Below are 19,281 nucleotides of genomic sequence, written 5' to 3' on the forward strand. Positions count from 1 at the left end.
TTGGCTAAAGGAGACCTGTGCCCTGCCGTCAGGACAGGGTCAGAATAAAAGACAGTGGTAGATGGCTCTGTGTTCCTGAGCACTTATGTCCCAGGCACTATATGCTGTACAGGTATCATCTCATCTAATTCCCACACGTAACCTCTGAGTTTTGGTCCTCTTGTCATTAGCCCCATTTTACACATGAAAAAATTGAGGCTCCAACAATGTAGGTCACTTACCCCATGCAACTATCAAGACTGAGTGAGCTGGCACGTGAACCCAGCTAAGAGTGCCCCACATTCAACAGAAGATGATGCTTGACAGACTGCTCCCCCATCCCTCTGACCTGCACAGCTTCCCAGGGAGTTGTACACAACAATATCCATTCTGCAGGAGAAGAAACAGGAGCACGAATTGGTAAGTGGCACCTCAAAGACTGAAGTCCAGGTCTGCCATGGGAGACCAATTCGCCAGCAGGAAAGAGAGTGTCCAGGAGGGAAGCCTAGTGTGGCTTCGTGTATGCAGCTTCATGTGCTGCTGCGGGGCTTGTGGAATAGGAGAAACCAGGAACTGGCAGGGCTGAGGTTGTGGGTGTGGAGATCGGGAGGCCCCTGACTTCTGGGGCTGGAAGGGACCCAGTAGAAACCATGGCCTGAGTTCAAATCTTAGCTCTTACCAGCTGTGTGATCTGCACCTCAGTTTTCTTGTCTAGAATGTGGCGATGATAACAGTAACTACTTCTTAGAATGGTGATGAGAATAAATGATTCCATATATACAAAGGGGTTGGAATGGGACCTGGAACATAATTGTTATCATCCAGGGTACATCGGGGGGCACAGAGCCAGAGCCACAGCTGACAAGATGGGACCAAAGGCTGATAGGGACATTGCTGCCTCCACACTCTCCTGCCGTGTCTCTGAGTCCTTCCCTGAGCCCTGGCAGGCTCCAGGGCCTCGCTGGGCTGGGTGCCTGCTTGCACCAAGGAGCCTGCGTGCAGTGTGATTATAGGATTAAATACTGTGATTGCCACAAATTACCATAGCAAGGCTATAAATAAGTCACAAGGGAGACATGAGGGTCCTGTCATCTCCTGGGCACCATGCCCTCCATTAGGTGGGGGCTGCATCCTCACTGATTATACAGACCGAGGAGCACCCACATCTTTGATCTATCTGTGGCCAGCAACCTTGGGGCCCACACAATATTCTGGGCATCAGATCAGTGGACAAGTGCTGTATCCTGGCTACAAATGATGCTGAGGCAGTTCTTGGCTCAGTGGGGATGGAGACTGGCAGGCTTGTCCTCAGCATCCCTCATGCCCTCCCTAGCAAGGGGAAGAATCTGGCCTACTGTGCTGTTTGAGGGTGGAGCTTTGCTTCCTTTCAATGCACAAAATCCAGAGATGCCTTACTCTGGAGAAGGTAGAGGGGAAACCTAGCCTGCCAGATCTAGATTCTGGCCCCTAGAGAGTTGACTAACAGGATCAGATTTACCCCCACTGGAAATTACCCCACTGTCTCCAGTCTCAGCATAAGCCTCTGTAGACAAGTGGAAAGGCAGCTTAGATGCCCTCCTGCCTGTACCTTGCCTACAAGGGCTCTGCTCTTCCAACAACCAGACATTCCCACCACAATAACTGAGGCTGTGAATCACCCACAAAACAACTCTTTCACTCCTCCATGACCTTGTTCATGTTCAGCTCTCTGCCTGGTAAGCCCTTCCTCCTTTTGCAGACTGGCAAGTTCCTACTTGTCCTTCAAAACCCTGCTCAATTGTCACCACCTCTGGAAAGCCTTCTCAGCTGAGTTGGACCTGTCTGATTGCTGTGAGATTACTTGTCAATTTCCTCATCAGACTGTGGGCCTCTTGGGAGCAGGGTCTATCAACTGTCAGGACCTAGATAACATTTTTATGAAAACTTATTATAAGTGAAGATCCAGGGTGTGCAAAGCCTGTGAGACAGCTCTATGCTGCCAAACACCCAGGAGAAATTGGGATCAAGGGAGCATCATCCGCTGGGAAGCACATTTCTTAAAAGTCCCCAGGGAAATCATATTGGGGAACCTCTGGGAATTCTAGAATAGCCTGGCCTGGGCTTTATGGCTCCACATCTAGAGGCTTCTGGTGGTAACAGCTGCTGGCAGGGTTCCTGGGTGGTGGGGAGCCACATGCCAGGGCCCACTTCCTGTTCATTTCCATCTACATGGCCCTGCTGTGCCCAGATATGCGATGAGGGGAGCCCACAGCTGTTTTTGTGACATTTTGTGACAAGCTTTGAGGCAGGCCAGCTACCACAGTGCTGTTCCCAGCACCCCTGCCAGTCCTGGCACTGGGACAGGTGGCCCACTCTGCTCACCATGGCTTCTCCTGCCAGCTGAAGAATGGAGCCTATTTTTGCTTAATCACCACCTTGGGAAGGCACGGATCGTGATCATCCCTTCTAATTACTGATGTGCCACACTGCTCTTGAGACAAAAGCCAAGGTCGTCACCCACACACTCGGCACCCTAAGCAAAAAGTCACCCGACTTGGCTGAAGAGTCCAACTATCTTTATCTGTTTTGCTACCAGCTGCTGGGACCTATTAAGGGTGTAAGCAAGGGTGCCCCCTGGCTAAAGATGACCACTCAATTTCACCCTCCATCTCATCAGTCCCTGCAGCGGCCCCCATCTCCATTAGTCACCCCTGGGGTCAACTAAACAAAGCTAGGTTCAGCTTGAGACCATGAAGCATGTCCTGAGAAGTATCCACAAAGGTATGGAATCCTCTGTGAGTACATGGAAGCATGCACATGTGCATAAGCGCACACATTTTGTGGATGAACCCAATGACTTTGCTATCTTGCTCTGATGTGGGTTGCAGGAGATATACCTGGGAATATCTGGGAAAATGTAGAGTCTCCTTCAGCAGTAAACAGGGGGCTCAGAGCCCCTAGGTAAACCCACACGGAGAAGAACATGAGTGGAAAAACCTGGGAGGAGACAAGCCATGGAGTCATGTGATGGGAAATGAATGCCCTATTCAGAGGGTAGCCTCAGTGCCCTCTCTACAGCACTACAGAATGAGACAGTTGGCCTATATTCCCTCCTAAGGCTCAGGCAAGTGGAGATTCTCTGAGACCAAGTATGAGAGGCTGACGCCCTGCATGAGTCCAAGCCTCCATGCCCAGCAGAGTTTGTCCCAAGGACCATGACAGCTGTTTGGAGAGCTGCTCTAAGGGCCCATAAAGAAAGGGAGAGGAACCAGGAAACTGCAGGTGGCAACTGTTACCTAGATGTCCAAAGTAGCTGATTCCAAGTAGGGAGCTTGGTGTCAATTCCCATGCAAGTCCTGGTGCAAATTAACAAACACATGTTCGGGGTGCCCTTAGCAAAGGAAGCAGTGGCTCCTTGAGCTTTGATAGGTTCACGTGAAACATATCTTGCCAACCCTACTTCTTTATTTGTTGAGTCAGTTACTGGCCTGGGAATTTGAGGGAACACCAAGGCCATCTGGGGAGGAAGAAGACACTGGCAGAATGACAAACTATGTAGGGGACTCACGGCTCTCACAGCAGTTTCAGGGGTGCAGGTTAATGAATCAGGACCAGCACAAAAACCCTTGAGCCATGCTTCAGGGCTCTGTTGAACAGCAGGACATGGATGGGGCAGCATGAAGCAGGGGATGAATGAGCCTTCATATGATGGTTTTAAAACTTTTTTTAAAAAGGGAAATCTTTTTTCCTCTGAAATTTTCTGTAGGAGCCTAATCTGAAAACAGAAACAAAAACAAAAACAAATGAAAGTAGACCAGCTCTGGCTGAAACAGGTTGGGGGCCCAGAGACCCATTCCTTACTTTACCCCACCCCTGCCCCTAGGCGGTCCCTGGGGCTCCAAAGAACACAACTGAAAAGCCATCAGCATGTTCACCAGCCAGATGCCAGGCCACCCTCTTCCACAGTGCCCCAGTCCCCAGCCTTGTAGAAAACCACGATCTAGGTGGAAAGGGGGGTGGGTCTGGGACTGGGGGCCATGTATTAGAAGGAAACGTATCAAAATGTTCATAAGTGGCTTTCTCTAAATGGTGGGACAATGGGTGACTTTTTTTTTTTACTTTCTACTTTTGTCCATTTTCTGATTTTTCTCTAGTGAGCCTATATTTCTTTTAGTTTAAAACTGTTTATGAATGTATCTATTGAATAGATAATATAAGCATATGTCATGTTTATGATAAGAACATTTTAAAGAAGCCACAACTCCCTACTTTACAAACTACAGACTCTACAAACAAAATAAAGCAGTGAAATGTCCTGCCCTCTCAGAGCTGACAGTCTAATGAGGGAATGTAAACAGGAAAAGAAATACTTGTACAGGAACAAAGAAATATGAAACATGATGAGTAAATTATGATCTTGATTTTGGGTTTAAAAAAAAACAACTCAATATCACTTGCCAACTCCTATTCTATTGATTATTGTCCAAATTTGTATCAGGGTTGAAAATACCAAGATGAATCAGATACAGTACATAACTTCAAAGATCTTTCAAGTACCTGGGGTCACATGATCTAGGTCAAGTCACATGACAAAGACCTAGGTCATGTGACCAAGCCTCAGCACATGACCAAAGGCTCCAAACAGCCAGAGCCAGGGAAATGGGACTGTCAGAGGTACCTGTCAGCCTCTGAGGCTGCATGCATTAGATACTTCAGTGCAGAATAAGGAAGGGAACACTCCCGCTCTGCCATGCAGCTGAGGCCACTTTGAGGGCATGTCTGGAGACCAATAATTAGGCAGGAAAGCTGCAGAAGGGGGCCTGGCCTGGAGAGGAGCAGGCTCTAGGAGAAGTGGTAGCTGCCTGCAAATCCATGCGGAGTTGTGTTTGGGTCACAGGAACAGAGGGCAGAGCCAGTATGAATGGGAGTGGGGTGGTTTCTGCAGAGTTCCAAGTTTCAACACAACTTAGGAAATATTTACAACAGTTCAGGAATGACCCATTGCTGGCCTAAAGGCAGGAAATTCTCCTTTACCAGGTTATATAAGCAGTTATGTAAGTGGCCCCTTAGCAGGGATGCTAGGGCAGGAATTTCCAACCAGGCTTGGGAATCTAAGAGGCTGAGACCTCTCCTGTGAATCCTTAACCCTTTCAGTGGCAGAATTCGATCAGGTCAGTCTGGATTCATCTGCCTAATGAGGCCAAAACCCCAACAGGCCAATTAGCCCTCCCCCCCCCCGCCCCAAACACACACACAGACAGAAATTCTGACCCAGGCTAAAGCCTAGCCCTTGCTAGGGTCTAGGTCCAAATTTTGCCCCTTGAAACCATGCTGTTGGCCAACCCAAGGGAGCAAGGGGGTAGCAGCTCCTCTTGGAATCCAGCTCGGATCAGGAGTGTTGCCATTTTGAATGAGGCCCAGTGAAGATTCTAGATATACAACCACAGGAAAACCCTCCTACTGTGCTACAAAGTGATACTAGAAAGGCTTGACATCCCCTATCCTGGTGACTGTCCTAAGATTTGTCTTGATTTCTCAGTGTCATCCAGTGTCTCAGACAATCTTCACATTCATCTTGAGAGGTCAGGAGGGACTCTCCTCATTTTACAGATGAGAAAACTGGGCTTACAGAGGTAAAGTGATTTATCTCTGTATATAAGTGAATGAGTACAGATTTGAACCTGGTCATCGGGTCAGGGCTCTTTCATCCTCCTACAGCATCTCCCCACAAAGACGAGGTATAAGAAAAAGTTCTTGTCACTCTTTCAAAGGTCTCCAAACCACTGCTTGCCCTGCAAAATGATCCCTGGCAGGGAGGGCAAAGGAAGAAAGAATATTATAAGGAGAAGAAGGCTGCTTGGTCCTTTCATCCCACCCCCTAAGGCAGCAGTCCCCAACCTTTTTGGCACCAGGGACGGTTGCTCCTATGAGAATCTAATGTCCGATGATCTGAGGTGGAGCTGAGGTGGTGATGCTAGCACTGGGGAGCTGCTGCAAATACAGATGAAATTTCGCTCCCTTGCCCCCTGCTTACCTCCTACTGTGTGGCCAATTCCTAAACTGTGGTACCAGTCCATGGCCTGGGGTTGGGGACCCCTGCCCTAAAGAACCCCTGCCAAACCCACCCTGGCTCTGTTTGGAAGTCGGCACAAAAACAAAAAAAAAAAACAAAAATAGCATGCTCTGACCCACACATTCCCTCCTATGCTGGTAATCCCCTTGAAATGAATGTGGTTTCCAGAAAAAGAACTGGAAATAGTTCTTAAACTTATGAAAAGGTGCTCAACCTTAGAACCCTAAACTAGAGGAATGCTCATTGAAATTACTCTAAAATGCTTTTTTTTTTTTTTAACCTCTCAGACTAGCAATTATCAATACCATGTTGCCCGGGGTATGGAAAAACAACCCCTCTTATTCATTGCTAGTGAAAGTAAAAACCAGTACGACCTCTGTGGAAGGCAATTTGACAGTGTCATTCAAAATAGCAAACACCCTTGACCCAGCAAATCCAGTTCCATGTGCAAAATTCCATATGTACAATGCTAACCATTGCCACCCTATTTATAATATAAACAAAAGACAGAAAGCAACCTATGTGCCCACCAATAAGGGACTGGTTAAACAAATTATGCCGCAGTGAAATATGACACACCGTTGCAAAGCAATAACACCTCTAAATGCATTGAGATAGTAAGATAATCCTAATATATTATCTGAGCAAGCAAGGTGCAGAGTAGAATGCACCATATGCTCCCATCTGTGCAGTGTATATGTATAAATATAGATGAATGAATATTTATGGAGGTGTTCATGTATGCAGAGAATCTCTGGAATGTCTATAAGGAAATCGTCATAATCAGTGCTTCTGGGTAGAGGGGCCTAGTAAGCCAGAAGACGAGGGGAGTCATACTCCTCACCTTTTGTTCCTTTAGAATTTTAAACCATGTATGCCTGTTACCTACCTAGAAGACAGATTAAAAATCAGAATTTTTTTCATTGCACAAGTAGCAAGGTAATTTTTTTCTGAGATAACTAATTTCTGTCTTCTCCATTCTCTGGCTTCTTTGCCTCTAGGGTGGTTTGTGGCAGAGCTTCCTGGTCTTTGTTTCCAAAAACACCTTTGTTCCCAGAAGGATGGGATTTGAGGAAACAGAGATTCTCTCAGGCTGAAAAGAGATCCCCGCTTGCCCTAGGTTGAGAGGAGGACAGATATCAACGCAGTGTGCCTTCCCTATTTGGGATACCCTCTCAACTCCAGGAGGATAAGAACAACCCCAGGGGGCCTGGTCACCCTGTGCCCCAGGAGATGCAGACCAAGACAGAAAGGGCCACCAGGCTGGAGGCCCACAGTGTAGATGAAGAGCTCCCTGCCCATGTATGCATGCACATGGGTGCGTGAGCGCACACATACGCCCTACCTCCACCAGGGTGTTAGAGAAGACACCTGGGGGCTTTGGGACAAGGGCAGGAGAATGGGGAAAGGAGAAGCCCCTGGAGTCACAGAGAGGGAGTCTCTCACTAGCACAGTCAGATGGGTATGAAGAGTCAAAATTATAAACTGGCTTCTAGAAAAAGGTTGTTCTTTCACATGTTAAGTCAGTGGACTGTGCAGTGTGGCCTCCCTCTGCCCACTCCAGATCCACCCTCTGCCCTCTCATCCCAGCTAGGGCCTGAAGTGGAGGCTCCCTTGCTTCCTGCTGGGCTTGGCCAATGGAAGGCACCTGAGGAGAACCAGGGAGAGTGAGGCTCCCTCCCTGCCAGGTCACCAGAGGCTGGTCCCTCTACTGAAGGCCACGGCTCCTATGGGGTGGAGGCCCTCCACGCAGCTACGTTCAGGGGTGGGAAGGCCCAGGGTATTGGCCTGTACCTGGTGGGTTTCCTTAAACCTGTGAATAAAGTCTTTTTACTTGACTCCTCCAATCATGCAGTTAGCGTGAGCCTTCCTTTTCCGCTGGAGCCCTGACTGAATCATGCACTAGAGTCTAATTGCTCTACAAAAATCTTATCACATCATCCCACACCCTCATTTCCTCTGGCTTCCCACATCCTGACCAAGGCCCCCTGTGGTCTGCCCACAGGCCTCACCCTCTGCCCACCTCTCCCACTACTTGACCCTCCCTCTCTGAGCTCAACCAGTTTTCAAACAACCCATTTTCCGTCTCATTACAGAGCCCATGCACATGTGTTCCCTGTGCCTGGACTTCCTTCACACTGCCTGTGCCCAGATATTTCCTACAGGAGCTTCAGTGTTCCTTCCTCCTGGGGGCCTTGCATTCTCACTCTCCTCTTTCCAAAAGCACCACGGCCCTCTTTCCTGGGACTAATCCTTACATGTTTAGTTTTGAGGTTCATTGATTTCTGCCTTCCTCTCCTCAGTCCCTGCAGACTGTAAGATCCTTAAAGGCTGGCACTGGGTTTGGTTTTGCTCCATATTATCCCTAGAGACCATCAAGGTGCTGGCATATAAAAGATATTCATTAGACACTTTTCAAACAAATGGATGAAAGAACAAATAATTTGTTCCTGCTTTGCACCCTGTAAGTGTCAGAAGCTGTACATGTCCCCAGCAGAGCAGACACTACGCAGATAGACTCACATAGACACACACTTATCCTCATGTAAATGAATGCGCCAATACATTGACACAACTAATGCACACACTAATGCATGGGCGCACACACATACACACACATACACACGCAGACTAGAACAGACCAGGCCGAGCATAGATATACGCACACACACAAGAAAAGTGCTCCCAAGGCAGACGTCTGCCACCCTGAGCTCATTAAAGCTGGCTAAATATAGCCCGTCTGCAGCTGTGCTCAGCAAGCTGCCCACACAGGCCAGGAAAAGACACCAGTTACCAGGCAGAGGAGTGGGGAGGCCAGCTGTGGGCAAGGGGCTTCATGCACCACACCTGTGTGAACTGACAGGGAGGCTGCAGGGCTGAAGATACGCAGGAGGGGAAGCTCCTTGGTGGCTGGGCATGCAGATCTCTAGTCACTGACCCCAGGCAGTAAGATGTGAGGTCAAAGCACATCTCCACGATGGGGATGGGCGACACTGAGTGCCCCCATCTTCTCTCTCTTTCCCTTTGGGAAAACCACACAGGTTTGTCTGACAGTTAATTGCATAAAGGAGCCAAGCTCAGTCCAGGACCGGTGGCTGGAATCAGGACACAGCCAGGGACAAATCAGGATCTGCAGGTGACTAGGGTAGCAACTTAGTGGGGATGAAGACCAAGGTTTAGTCTGGAACCAGAACTGGGATTCAGTCTGAACCACTGTCAGCTCTTGATCTAGGGACAAGAGAGGGTTCAGAGACCCACTGAGCACCCCACTCTGATGAGCAGGCTTGGCCTTGGGCAGAGTCTCCCCACACCTTGGGCAGCTGCCTGCTGCCTTCACCCCATCTGGTGCCAAGCACCAGCCCTGGGAAAGCCATCTGACAACCATGAGTGTGGGTCACATGTGTTAGGTCACATACTCCACACTGGCTGAGTCGGACTCAGAAGGCCCAATAGTAAATCCTTCTATCTATGAATCTTCCCCCACAAGGTGAGGATGAGATAGAACAAGCCCCTCCAACTCATACTTTCCTATGTGCATCCTGGACCCCGAGGTGTTTGGTGGTACAGTGGAGCTAGCTCTTGAGGGAACACCCATATAACACAGGAGACAGTGGGGCACCTCCCCAAGTACCTGGGGTGAACATGGAAAGGAGAAATTGCAGGAAAATGAGAGTTTAGACCAGATATGGGAGCAAGCTCTGGAGATGGAGGAGTGAGGAGACTAGGTTTGAGCACCTTCCTCAGAAGGTTATTTACTCCAAGTCTTCATTTTCTCATTGTGACATGCTTGTAATGACTGTAGCCCTTCCCAGCTCCCAGGTCGTCATGAAGATCAGGGAGAAGGGCCTGCACAGCACCCTGCACACTGTAGAGCTGCTGAGATGGAAAGGGAGAGAGTGAGGCAGTCACAGGTCTCCTGAGAGAGTCATGCTCCTCCTTGAAGATGGACCTGGTGGGCAGAGGAAGGAGAGTTACTATACCACTGAGACAGTAGCTCTGCCCTCAGCCTCTTTCAAGATGATGGCAGGTCACAGCAGGGAAGGGAGGGGCCAGCCCCCTGATCCAGAGAGCAGTGAATGGAACAGAAAGGACAGAGGCCCACAGTGCAGGATCCCAAGGGATCACTCTGGGACCCCAACTTCTTCCTACATCTGCTGTGGAGGGAGCTGGCTGGGTCCCTTCCACAGGGATGAATGAAATGCTCAGGCTTCCCAATTAGCTTATGAGAAAACTGTGCTTAGAGTCTCCATGCTCCTTCTAGAAGCCAGTGTGGACAGGAAAGGGGAGAGCTGGTGGGACAGTGGCCAGGGGGTCTGAGCAGAAGCCAGGCTCATCCTTTACTAGAGAAGAATCACAAGTGGACATCAGGGGACCGCAAGGATGTATTTGCCTCCTGTAGGAAGGATGTATTTGATACTCTGGAGGAAGGACTGGAGTGGGAGAGTTTGGAGGCAGGGAGGCCAGCATGGGGAGAACAGGTCAGTCTGGGAAAGAGAAGATGGTGGCCTCAACTAGAGGAGGGATTGGGGACAGAGAGGGGTGGAGGCATTGAGAGCTCTGTTGGAGGTAGATGGGATACTCTCAGGGATCTGATCTGGCTCTGGAAGGTGACAGATGAAGGAGTCCCTCTTGAGTTCATGGAAAATGGTACCATTGCTTTGGATGGAAGAACAGGAGTGAGGAACAGAAGATATTTTCCCCGAGACCCACACCCAGCACTATGTCAGACATGCTGGAAGCACCCCGTAAATGTCTGCTGAGCTTTGGAGCAGCAAGAACAGAGTAGAACGGAGAGACATGTAGACCAAGGAAATCAGGAGACAAAGAGGCAGCAACAGAAAACCAGAGACCACTATAACGTCAGAGCTATAAAGGACTCTATGCACAGATAGGACAGGACATGCGCCACACACCACAGCTGAGACTACACAGCAAATTAGTGGGAGGGACTGAGGGTCTCCTAACCCCCAATCTGAGGCCCTCCCTCTTCTCTGTGACCCACCCGCCCCATCTCCCACACACAATGGCTCCCCAGACTTCCTCAAGTCTTATTCCAAATAACAAACATAAGCTAGTGGCAGCAGGCTGCCAGGCTGTTTGTGTGACTACAGGACGAAGGCTGGGGCTACCTGGCAGCCACAGAGGAGGGCGTGATCTAGGACCCTCCGCTGCAAGGCCACTGCAGACGGCCTGGGCGGGCCTCCTTCCCTGCACTCACAACCCTGTGGCCAGCTCAGGAGGGCAGCCTGGGGACTCAGACTCATGGAGAAATACCTATGTGACAGTGACACCCAAAGCAGCCACAGAACCAGCAAAGTATCAAAAAGACTGAGCTCTGCGAGGTGACGAGATTCATCCCCCACACCTGTGCCCAGTGTTCAAGTTGTCCAAGCTCATCCAAAAGCCAATAATGAGTGAGAATCATTAAATGCTTCATCTATGTGGGTACAGATCTTGGCACCCACGTATATTATCTTTATGCTCTTAGCAAATCTAGGAAGTAGCCATTATGGTCCCAGCTGAGTAACCCAAGGCTCAGAGATATTAGATAACTTGCCCAATGTGGCACAGTGAGTAAATGAAGGAATATGGGCCTTCATAACTTAGAAGTTCACGTACTACAGCTCTGGATCCAGGATTTTCTGACTCCTGGTCTCGGGCAACGTGTACCACTTCCCACCTTGTTTTTAGTGAGGTCTTGAAAACCAAGTGGAAATATTAAATAATATACATGGAAGTGATTGTAAATGGTAAAGGATGTTGTAAACATTGGGTCTTGCTGTTATTCTGTTCTTATTTAGGGTCACAAACTTTTATTTTGCCAATTTTGAATTAAAAATAAATAAATCACCATTAATTACTACTTTCATTTCATATAAGAAAAAGTATTCAAATGCCCAAATCTGCAGGCAGGACGTAAATGTGGAATAAAAAGCCATCCTCTCAGTTGAGTGCATTCAATGCCATGGAAAAACACGTAACAGTGTTTCTGTTTTTCTCACTGTCAGAAATGTTAGGTTTATACTGGGAATCACTGACTTCAATGACCATTGCAGTTCCAGAATCCTTTTGTGCACCTACTGTTATTCTGTACTAAATAAAAATATCCTTAAGCAATTCCTACTAAAATCTATAACCATGGTGAAAATAAAAACTTTGCCTTTACCAAAACACACATATTTTCAGCCAGCTTCAGATGACGCCAAACATCTGATCAATTCAATTGTGTCTGTGGAGAACAAAGCTGTGAGGACATCATGGAGACAGCGCCTCGGTGGGCAGGTGGCTGCTTCTCACTTTGAGGCTGCAGCGTGGTGTCCTCCTCTTAGAGGCCCAGAAGGAACAATCTGGGTTCTTTCCCTCTCTCACGTTCCTGACACCCTTGTATTAATCATGATTTTTATTATATGATGTTTTGACATCTTGGGGGTGCCTACCTGGCCAGGGAGGACCTGCTGCTCCCAGGGCATGCTAATTCCTGGAGACAATAAACATGGCCTTCACCTTTCATATGCAAATCAACCAATCCACCCCTTTATCTAACTCTCACACACCAAACTGATTATTTCCCTGCTCTAAATCACCCTTGGGCCAGGTATCAGAAAACTACAGACCACCCCTGCAGCCCAGTGGCTCAGACATCACTCAAACTAGCCAGTCCTAAGCGGTTTCCGATCCCTCAGAAAATATGAAAAAAGCTCATGCTTTCCTCATGTTCCTTCCGCCTCCTGATCAAACCCCGTGCTTCCTCTGTGGCCCTCTGTGTGTGATATGGCATGTCCCATCCTCTTGGGAACTGTAAATAGTAAATTCTTTTAATGGCATTAATCTCTCCACGTCACTCTATAAATGAAAACCCCAAGGTACATTTTAACACAGCTTCTCCCCCTCCCTCTCTCCCCTTGCTAAGCTCAGTTCCTTACATTCTATGAGGACACAGGAAAGAGAAGTACCCCCTCTCTTCACGGCCCTTCTCCTTGCCCAGTGCACTTGTGGCCTGTGCCTTGGGGGTGCCCCTGACAGAGATACTCATGCCTCCCAGCCTGAGCGACTTTGTCTATGAATTGCCACTGGATTTCAGACACATAGAACGTGTTTCAGGAGGCCCGTGCACCTACTCAGGGCTGGAGCCAGGCCCTGGAAAGCTGGCATTGCAGGTACTCCTACTGTATCTGAAGGATGGAATAGCTTAGAGGAATGCTTCAAGAAAGGCCTGCACCTGGGAAGGGGGTGGGCAGAGTGGGCAGAGTCCCACTCCGAGGAAAAACAGAGTTTGCCACCCCCAAAAAATACCTATTAGGATAATGATTATTTCAAGTTGGTTATTTTAAAGAAACAAAAGACTCAGAAAGAGCATTTTACCCGCCCCCCCCCACCTGCCTAAATGAATTCAGATAGAAAAACCTGCTTAAAGGAAGAGAGCTGTCACCTCTCTTCCTTCATATTATCAGCATAATATGAATTAAATGTGGCAGACAGGGAGGAACCTAGCAAGTCTGTGAGACTCCTCCCTGTGTCCCATTGTTCTGGGTGGCCCAGCAAGAATTTGTTGACATGTTTGTTCCTTCTCATCCACCTGTGAACTACCTACCTTCCCTTTGAAGTCCCAGACCCCTGCCTACTTCTTAGTCCAAAAAGGCTCATATTCTTAGGGAACCTCAATATGTACATATGAAATAAATGTGGTCATTTCCCCCCATTAATCTGTCCCATGTGAATTTGATTATTAGTCCATCTAGATGAATTTAGAGGGGTAAAGGGCAATTATTTTTGTTCTCCTACACCCCCAAAGCTGCAACCACATATCAAAATAGCAAGAGAGAGAAGTAAGGGAAGTCAAGGAAGTTGTGAACAGATATTGCACGCACCTCCCCCCAAATACTCACATAGACTCCTCTCCCTGTCCCCAGCCTCATGAGAAACTCAGTACTGCCCCAGACAAAAACGTTTGGCTCAGAAATTGCCCACCTTGTCCACCCCAAACCTTCAGGAAGTGTCCTGAGTTAACTATGTCAGCAAATTGACATCTTTAACCAAATCTTTCCCAAGTCCAATCCTGTGCTCATATCCCTGAGAAAACACAGGCAGAAGGAAACCTGAAGAAGTTGTATGATATGAAGGATGACAAAGCCTTTGGAGGACCCTGGGCTCTGCAGGCATGGCCTCTGAGTGATGGGAATGTAAGGATCATAACCCTGGCATAAGCCTTGAATGCAGAGATTCTGACCCCAGTCACCATATCACCACCTGGGTTCTTGAAAATTGTGTCACCCAAAAATGGTCTCGAAGGCTCAGGAGGGTTTGCTCCCCATTCCCATCCTCTTTATCTCTTCCTATATGCCAATGACACACACAAGGCTTTTCACGGTCCCATCTGTGCTGGGCGTGCGTGGCTCAGCCTCCCAGCCCACTAGCTACAGGCCCTCACTCTGGCTCTGATGCCTAAGCTGCCCAGTGTATGAAAACTCAGGAGCCAAGGGCTCAGCTCATAGAACAGAAAGTAGCCCCAGACCCCCCCAATCCTGCCTGCAGGCGTGGTGGTGGTAAAGATCCTACCACCCTCTGAGTTCTGAGTGGACCAGAGGATCCCCAGGTCCACAGATCTTGGACCAATACGAGAGGAAGAAAAGACTGTTCAGGGGACAGACAGGCTTAACTCACGCTGCTTCTCCTGGAGGATGCTGGAAGTGCATGGCGTGCTCCCTTCTCCTGCAGGAAAAGAAAGAAGAGTGAGCACACTCCCCTATCTCTGTTGGCCAGACATTGAGAGGCCACTTGCGACTGCTTCTGCCCCTCTTCTCAACGGCCCCCACCTCAAGCTGAGGGTGAGCAGAGGTCTCTCCCATATCCTTGTGCCCTGTCACATTTATATGTTGGTCCTTTGTGCAAGACAAAGCATGGGGCCATGCTGCCATTGCCTGAGGAGGTGTGGCCTGTCCATCTTTCACCTTGGCTTTCTTCCCTGGCACTTCCTCTCCCACTTTCACAAAGCAGCTGCTTACCCGGTGCTGTCCTCTATACACTTATTACTCTGATAGTATTGAGCATCACATCCATGCCAACAGCTCCCAAATCTCTGTCTCTAGTCCAGCTCTCTCTTCTAAGTTCTTGACCCAAATCTTCTGCCGCCTCCTGGACATTAACTCTGATGTTCCCCAGGTAGCCTATGAGGAGCCCACTGGAAGCCCAGTCAGTCAGCAACTCTGCTCACTATGACCATCGGGAGGGTCCTGGAGCTGCCCCTCTTCCCAGGTTCCCACCTCAGAGAAGGTACCACCTTCTCCACAAGACTGGGAGTCAGCCATGACCCTTTTCCCTGCCTCATCCCCACATTCAATCAGTCACAGAGTGCTGTGGGGTCTGCCTCCTTATCTCCTCACTACTTTCTCCCTCTCCACAAGATACAGAGTCCACAACCAAAGGTATTTCTATGTTGTCCACTGGTGTTTCCCCAGGCCTAGAACAGTGCTTCTCAATCACTGTCTTTCGAATGAATAAATGAATGACATCCCCTACCCCAAATACACACACATACATACTACTCAAGTATAGAACTTTATCCTACCTCTTTGGACTACAGCTTCTGCCTTTTAATGAGAAGCTTTGCATCTATAATTATAAAAGTAATTCGAGCTCCTTATTGAAAATTTAGAAAACACTAACAAACATAAAGAAAGAAAAAAATCCTTTATAATCCCATCACTGACAGAAAACTGCTGATTCTATTTTATGCCATTCCTTCCAGTCTTTATTCCATATACATGAGATCAATTAGCTCTTTGTGGGTAGGTACTATGTTATTTATCTCTGTTTTCCCAATAAATAGAACAATGGCTGGCTCATGGAAGACATCACACATAATAAAGAAGCACAAAATACACTTTCCATACTTTAAATTGAAGCATAAATAGTTCCCCAATAATATCAAATAATAATAATAATAATAATAACAACAACAACAACAACAACAACAACAACAACAACAACAACACCACCTCTGTTACTTGATTCCAACAGCTATATAATCTTCTGTTGAGAGGATACATTATGGTTGACTAAAATTCTCCCTTGGGTGGAAAGTTTCGAAATGTTACCATTGTAATTACTGCTGCGATAAACATCTTTGGGTTGGTGCTCTTTCTGCATTTTCTATGATTTCCTTAAAATACAACCAAAGAAGGAGAATTCTGGGTCAAAGGGTAGGAACTTTTAAGGTTCCTATGTTTTTGCCTGATGGTTTTTCAGTGAGACATACCTTCTGATTTGCACACCCACCCTCAGCAGAAATAAAGGCTCTTCTCAACAGATACTCACCTCCCTGGCATTTACATTAGTCTGTTGAATTCCTCTGCCTCTGTTTTCATCAGATTAAACTTCCTAAAGCTAGTTGTGCCACTCCCTTGCTTAAGACCCTCTAGTGGCTACCCATCATCGAATTCTGAGCCTGGACCCTGCTCACCTCCTTGGCCTTTTCTCACCCCTTTCTGCTCACCACCTACCAGTTAAATCACTGTTTCTGGATATGCATTCATGGCACCGCCTGCACACCTCTACCTATTCTTCCACCTTCTTCTGTCAAACCCACTCCATCTTGCAGGGTAGGTTGAGCACCAGCCCTGGGGCCACCTCTTCCATAAGGCTTCAATTCTTGCCCAGAAACCTCAATTTTCAGGACCTCTGTCTTCAAAGGTCAGCTCTGGGTCCTAAGGGCCAGCATAGAGGGTCAAGTTCAGCAAAGACCAGTTCCCTTCTCTCTCAAATGCTCTCCTCAAGCCTACCCCACCTGACTAGAAGGCTCAGAAAGGGACATAAGCCAGAACCCCCAGGAGCTAGAAAGCTTCCTCTACCCACAGTGAGGCTAGAATCTGAGAAATGGAGTGTCAGACTCCAGATCCCAGACCCAAGCCCTCTGGGAGCCCGGTCAATCAGTAGTTCTGTCTGAGCCCCCAGGCTCTGCAGCCAAATGGGGCCTCTTGGCATCAGGAGTCCTAGCCCTATAGCTCTCCTGCACCATATGTTTTAGGTCTCGATTAGTCATACCTGTCCAAGGGAAGGTTGCACTCTACCATGCTAAAAGGCTCCCCAGCTCTGCCGTTTCTGCTTCCCAGGGCAAGGTGTCCCAGGCCTGGAGGATGCCACAAAAGAGGCTGGACTGGGGACCTGGGATATGGTCAAACAATGTTGAAATTTTGCCTCCGGCCTGAAAATCCTAGCCTTAGAGTTTTCAGGCTGAATTTAGAGTCAGGATCCTGCTGCCTGATAGGACCATCTCTTCTGAACTTGACCATGCTAGAAGATACCAGGTCTGGCCTCTAAGCTTCCTGAGCAAGTCTGAATTCCCTCTAAAAATATGTCCGTAACTTCTCCAAGGACTCCAGTTCTCTAAGGAGGAAGCCAGGAAGGAGTGTCATTGAGATGTTAGTGTGCAGGATTCCCATGGGGATCTCCATGAATAGAAGTAAGAATGTTTAGAATAAAGGTAACAGCCAGACCCACAAGTATGGGCCCACTTGTGTAAGTAGGAAAGGCTGTCCCTGGGCATATAGAAACTTTATGGTTTGCCCAGAAACTTTATGGCTTCCCACTCATTAGAGCACTGCAATTGCACACCTGTGTGAAAAGCCCCATTTCCCAGATAAGGAAACTGAGGCTCAGAGGATAAAGTCACTTAACCCAATTTTTAGATCTGGTCCCTTTTGATACTCCAACACTGCTGAGGGCCCTTCTCGTGACCTCAAGTCTGCCCACTATGGAAGTAGATACTTTCTAGAGCAGGTGCTTCCGGGATGGCTCAGGAGGTGAAGGTAGTGCTTCCTAAAGTGAGGAGTCATTGAGGCAGATGAAGGCTATGACAAGTCAGGGTCTGAGGAATAGGGAGTAGGGGCATTGAGAAGGAGGTATTTGCAAAGAGTGCTGGGGAGAAGCATCCAGAGGCTTTGGCTGACCCATGTTTACTCAGGCTTAATCTCTTCTGCAATGAAGCCTGAGCCAAGCATCCAAGGGGCAGAGGGCTGGTGAAGTCACCGACTTGGGCAAGAAGGAGCTTGTTGGTTGACAAGGTGAGTATGGCCAGTACAACAAGAAGCTATCCTCGCACTGCTCAGCTCCAGCACCAGTCTTCATCTTCCCTCTAGCTATCACAGAATGAGCTGTGAACCCCAGCTTCCTGATTAGCAGGCTCCCAGGACGACAGTGATTAACTAAATGTGCAGCTGGCTCAGCCACTGCCTAAATGAGACCCCACTTGGCCTGAAGCTTTCCAGGGCCCCTGGGCCCCACAGCCTTGCCTCGGCTGGAGCTCTCTTCACATGCAGAAGCTGCCAGGATGGCTACACAGAGGCGGTTTGGAACAAGGAGGGCAGGGCCTTGGTCACCTGTCCTGGTCTTGGTCCACTAATCCTGCCTGTCCCAAACTCCCACAGCCCTGCACATCTGAGCCACATCATCTCCTCCAATGATTTTCTGAGTAATTTTGTTTTCTCTTCTCAATCCCTTTCCAACAAACCAAGCTTCCACAGAGAAAGAGAAGCGAAATGGATAGCCAAGATCAAAAGCGCTTTCACCAAGCACCTGAAACAAGAGCATCTTCCTGCCTCTAAGGGGAGGGTTAAGTGGCTGCTGGGGGAGCAATTCAGACAGATGGGCCTTGGGGAAGAAAGAATTGGGAAGTCTCCTCCTGATACTCCAGAAAGCATCTCTGCCCCGATGGAGTAGGAATGGGAGCAGCTGAAGCCCTGTGATTTGTAGGCCTTGGGAGCCCCAACCAGGCTCGGGCCCAGCCTGGTAACTCAGCTCCTGGAGTAGGGCTGACAAGGAAAGACCCACACACTTCCGCCCTGCTCCGGGTATTCCCCTAACTCTGAGCCTCTGCTGAATTGCAGGGTCAAGGTTCACCGTCATCATCTTTCACCCAGCTCATCACGACCCCTCTGTACTCATTCCCTGACCCCCTCCCATAATCTTCCTTACTGGCTTCTAGAATGAGCTTTCTGAAAGCTAGCTTGTCACTCTCTTGCTTACACTATGCCATGGATCCCCAGGGGCACTCCTGAGAAGAGCCCACCTCCTCAGCCTGACATTCAAGGTCTTCATTTCCAGCTTTCCCACTCTACCTCTTCTCCCAGACCTCCTCATCCATTTTATCACCATCACCACCCCCCACCCCAGCCCAAAACCTTGTACCTCAACTTTAGCCAAGATGAACTCTGTGTGGCTCTTCCAATTCCTCTATCTCCTTACACCTCGCTCTC

General features: G+C 48.5%; 1 protein-coding gene across 1 annotated transcript in view; it reads right to left on the reverse strand.

Annotated features, from left to right (window-relative positions):
* The window catches only part of PITPNM3 (PITPNM family member 3), an 89,071-nt gene that overhangs the window by 31,911 nt on the left and 37,879 nt on the right, over positions 1–19,281 (reverse strand). The window contains exon 4 of the mRNA XM_016138754.2: positions 14,693–14,740. Within this exon, the coding sequence (XP_015994240.2) occupies positions 14,693–14,740 (48 nt within the window). The remainder of the gene's footprint in view (positions 1–14,692; positions 14,741–19,281) is intronic.

The sequence above is a fragment of the Rousettus aegyptiacus genome, unplaced genomic scaffold (genome assembly GCF_014176215.1).
Source record: "Rousettus aegyptiacus isolate mRouAeg1 unplaced genomic scaffold, mRouAeg1.p scaffold_m13_p_6, whole genome shotgun sequence".
In the NCBI taxonomy this organism is placed as follows: domain Eukaryota; kingdom Metazoa; phylum Chordata; class Mammalia; order Chiroptera; family Pteropodidae; genus Rousettus; species Rousettus aegyptiacus.